The sequence below is a fragment of the Etheostoma spectabile genome, chromosome 15 (assembly GCF_008692095.1).
Source record: "Etheostoma spectabile isolate EspeVRDwgs_2016 chromosome 15, UIUC_Espe_1.0, whole genome shotgun sequence".
Classification (NCBI taxonomy): domain Eukaryota; kingdom Metazoa; phylum Chordata; class Actinopteri; order Perciformes; family Percidae; genus Etheostoma; species Etheostoma spectabile.
In genome coordinates this window covers 3,829,772-3,833,277 of record NC_045747.1, presented here as the reverse complement: position 1 = coordinate 3,833,277, position 3,506 = coordinate 3,829,772, and the positions used below count along the sequence as shown (strand labels likewise).

The following is a 3,506-nucleotide window of genomic DNA, read 5'->3' as shown; positions in this document are numbered from 1 at the left end:
ATATATATATATATATATTCAGTCCTGATCTTTGTTTCCAGGGTGTTAAATCGTCATGGACGACTGGCCTAAAAAAAAATTATTTTTGTGTTTCAGTGAGCGATTAGATGTCCAGCACCACGCCTTTGGAGCCTACAAAGCAGTACGTAACCAAACTCCCCACCCCTCCTCCTGCAGCTTCACAAAACACACACACACACGCACACACGTTGTTAGCATGTTCTAATATCTCTGCTTGAACATGAGTTGAAGGAGTGCTCTAGCGTGACTGGTTTAAACTAATGAAACCACAATGTAAATCACGGAAAGCCTCTTATTTCCTGTATTGCCGTTTTAAGTTCCTGTTGCAAAGAGGGAGTAGTGAGCTTCTTAGGATTTTTATTTACAGGGAGCTGCTGCTCTGAGAAAAATCATATGTTACAATGAACAAATAAAAAGTTATTTAAAAAGTAGGGCTGCCCCCTGAAAGTGGAATATTTGACTCATCAGCCAGTGACCCTAGCCTTAGTTGTAACTGAGAGTGGGTCTGGGGAAGGTTCCTTCACAGCCCATTTCCTAAGGGCAATTGGAGAGACCTAAAACCCATCGGAGCGATAAAGGAGACGACATATGCAGAGCAACGGACTAACATCTCAACCAGCGAGCATGTTGCAGCGCTATCGTCATTGTGTAAAGCCCGCCTCAATGGTTGTGATTGGTGCCTGGATTTGGGAAAATCTGGAAATGGGATCTTGGCCAGACGGACTTGCAGAGCAAATTTCAAATTTGCCGGAAGTTTGTCAGGGTTTTCCCAGGCAAGAGGTTTCAGAGATTCTTCAAGCCGAGCAGTTGTTATTTGTGTTTTGCCAGCCAGAGGGAGCACTCCTCGCGTTCAAGCTGCTCCCCGGGGTGAAATCTTTGCACTACATTAAAGTCGTCCAGTTTGCTCAATGAAAATGTCAGCAACGGGTACAGGCTGTTATTGTTATACATCCATGGTACAGGGAGAGGGTGAGTCTGAGTGGCCAGAGGAAGAGAAGCCTGGGTGGGTCAAAATTTGCTAGCCCCATGTAAGCTATTATATTGAGTTTCCTCTTAGCAAAATGCTCTGAGTGAATTTAAGTTGGTCTTTTATTGTGAAGGCAATGCAGCTTTATTTGTATAGCAACAGGGCAATTCAAAGTGCTTTACATAAAACATTAAAGAGCATTTAAAAACAATTACAAATATAAAAACAGATAAAATACGAGAATAAAAGTTACAGTGCAGTATATAAATGAACAATTATTTAAAGGAAGGCAACGTCAAAAATAAAGGTCTGGATTTAAAAGAAATGAGAGTTGCCGCGGACCTGCAGTTTTCTGGGCGTTTGTTCCAGATATGTGGAGCATAAAAACTGAACTCTGCTTCTCTCCGTTTAGTTCTGACTCTGGGGACAGAAAGCAGATCGGTCCCAGACGACGTTAGAGGTCTGGGTGGTAGAGACGGTCCGATACCATTTTTTTGTTTCCTGATACCCGAACGTGCGTATTGGCCGATACCGAGTACTGATCCGATACCAGTGTGTCATATATTTTATTATGTTTTAACAACTGTATACTAATATCCCTGTATGGATGTGATATGATTTCTGTTTTTGTCGGTCTGGCTCAGGTTAAACTCTTTAAACGATGAATGTCACAGAACTTTCATTTATCATCCAGTTTGACAGTCAGTTATAACGTAAAAAGAACAAACTACTTTAATATAGATTTTCTTTAGGGCTTTATTACTTGGTATCAGATTGGTTTATAAAGTCCAGTACTTACCGATACCAGCGTTTTAGACAGTATCAGAGGCGATACCAATACTAGTATTAGCATGGGAACATCTCTACTGGGTGGTTCATAATATCTCAGCAGAGCAGAAATGTATTTTGGACCAAAACCGTTTAGTGCAGCAGCATTCTGAATCAGCTTCAGCTGTCTGATTTTTGTAGGGATACCTGTAAAGACACTGTTACAGTAGTCAAGTCTACTGACGATAATAAGTTATAATAGGCTTTGTAATTGTCTTAACCCCACTGTTGTCCTCAGGTCAAATGTGACCCATTTACAAAAACTTTCTATATCAGAACTATGACAAAAGAACATTGAAAAAGTGACAAACATTGTTAAAGTGAAAAGAATGTGACAAAACAATTTGAATAAAATCAACAAAAAGTTCAAGAAAATTGTAGAAAAAGAACAGTAATGTTGAAATTTTGACTCAGAAAAACACAAAGTTGCATGGTCGACGGGAAGACAACACGAGGGTTAATGTTGATGTTAATGTTGTTCAGGCCTAATTAAAAGTAGCATTGCAGTTAGACCAAGTACAAGGAAAAAAAACGAAGTTTACAATTAAACCAGTGCTGTATTATGAACCCTTAAGGAAAGTATAGTTGTATATGTTATCTCCAATAAAGGCTGTCAGCTGTTAATTTAACAAGCTGCTGTGTCACCACAAGATCATTCAGTGTCTATCTGTGGGTGGGGGGAGCTACTCGGGCGGGTCAAACATTATCATGCGGGCCAGCCACTCACAGCTGATAAACCCAACTGTTTATGAGCAGCAGACGGTCATTGCCCAGTCGTCTCTTCTTCCTGAGCTGCTGTAGCGCTTGCTCACTTGCTTTCAGACATATTCTAACATTTAGAGGTGTGTATATATATATAAGTAGCCTCTTTGGATTGCTGTGTCGATTGTGCTGGTATAAGTTTTTAAGTTGCATTTAAAGGCAATTTTTAATTTTGGATTTCATTCAGTCCCCAGATAGGATTGGCGTCCATCATCCACGATACAATCGACTGTATCAAAAATGAATACGGTGATTAACTATACAGAGTACTTTGAAATGCATCCTTAGCGCCACAAAAACTATTAATTTCTTATTATAAATTAAAATCTCTTTTGACGTTTTAAAACAACAGAGTGAGCATAAACAATGGCTCTCTTAAACCCAACCAGAAACCAGGTGGTGCACCGTTGTTGTTTCATGTCAGATTCTTGCAGTGTTAGTTCTCTTTATAATCCTGTAAACTAACTCAAACACATCTCAAAAGCTCTTATTTGATATAGTGTGACCTGACCTGATTTTCTCTCTGGTTTCACAGTAGGAGAAGTGTCTGCCACTCTTCTTAGTACTTTGAGTCTGTTGGATTACACAAACCTTTTCTTTTTTCTTTTTCTGCCAATAAAGTCGTTTGTATGAAGCCGTCTTATGTATTGATTATGTGTTTGATTTCACTGGAGAGAATGATTCTTGATGAACACAGTCAATATGCCACCTCAGAAAAACGCATTTTAAAGACGTCTGTTGCGTCAACATCGGACATTTCTAAATTATCGTTAAAATCTTGTGTCCACATTTGTCTTTTGCAGAAAAGACAAATTCAACAACAAAAACTGGTACATATACTGGAATCATATCATATATTACATTTAAATTGGTACTCCAACTATTTAGTATTGCACTTTCTCAAAGTTGAGATAATCAAAAGGACATT

General features: G+C 39.0%; 1 protein-coding gene across 1 annotated transcript in view; it reads left to right on the top strand.

Annotated features, from left to right (window-relative positions):
- LOC116702343 (E3 ubiquitin-protein ligase RBBP6) overlaps nt 1-796 on the top strand; it is a 4,518-nt gene extending 3,722 nt beyond the window's left edge. The window contains exon 3 of the mRNA XM_032536518.1: nt 97-796. Within this exon, the coding sequence (XP_032392409.1) occupies nt 97-226 (130 nt within the window). The 3' untranslated portion in view covers nt 227-796. The remainder of the gene's footprint in view (nt 1-96) is intronic.
- Nucleotides 797-3,506: the final 2,710 nt, after the last annotated feature.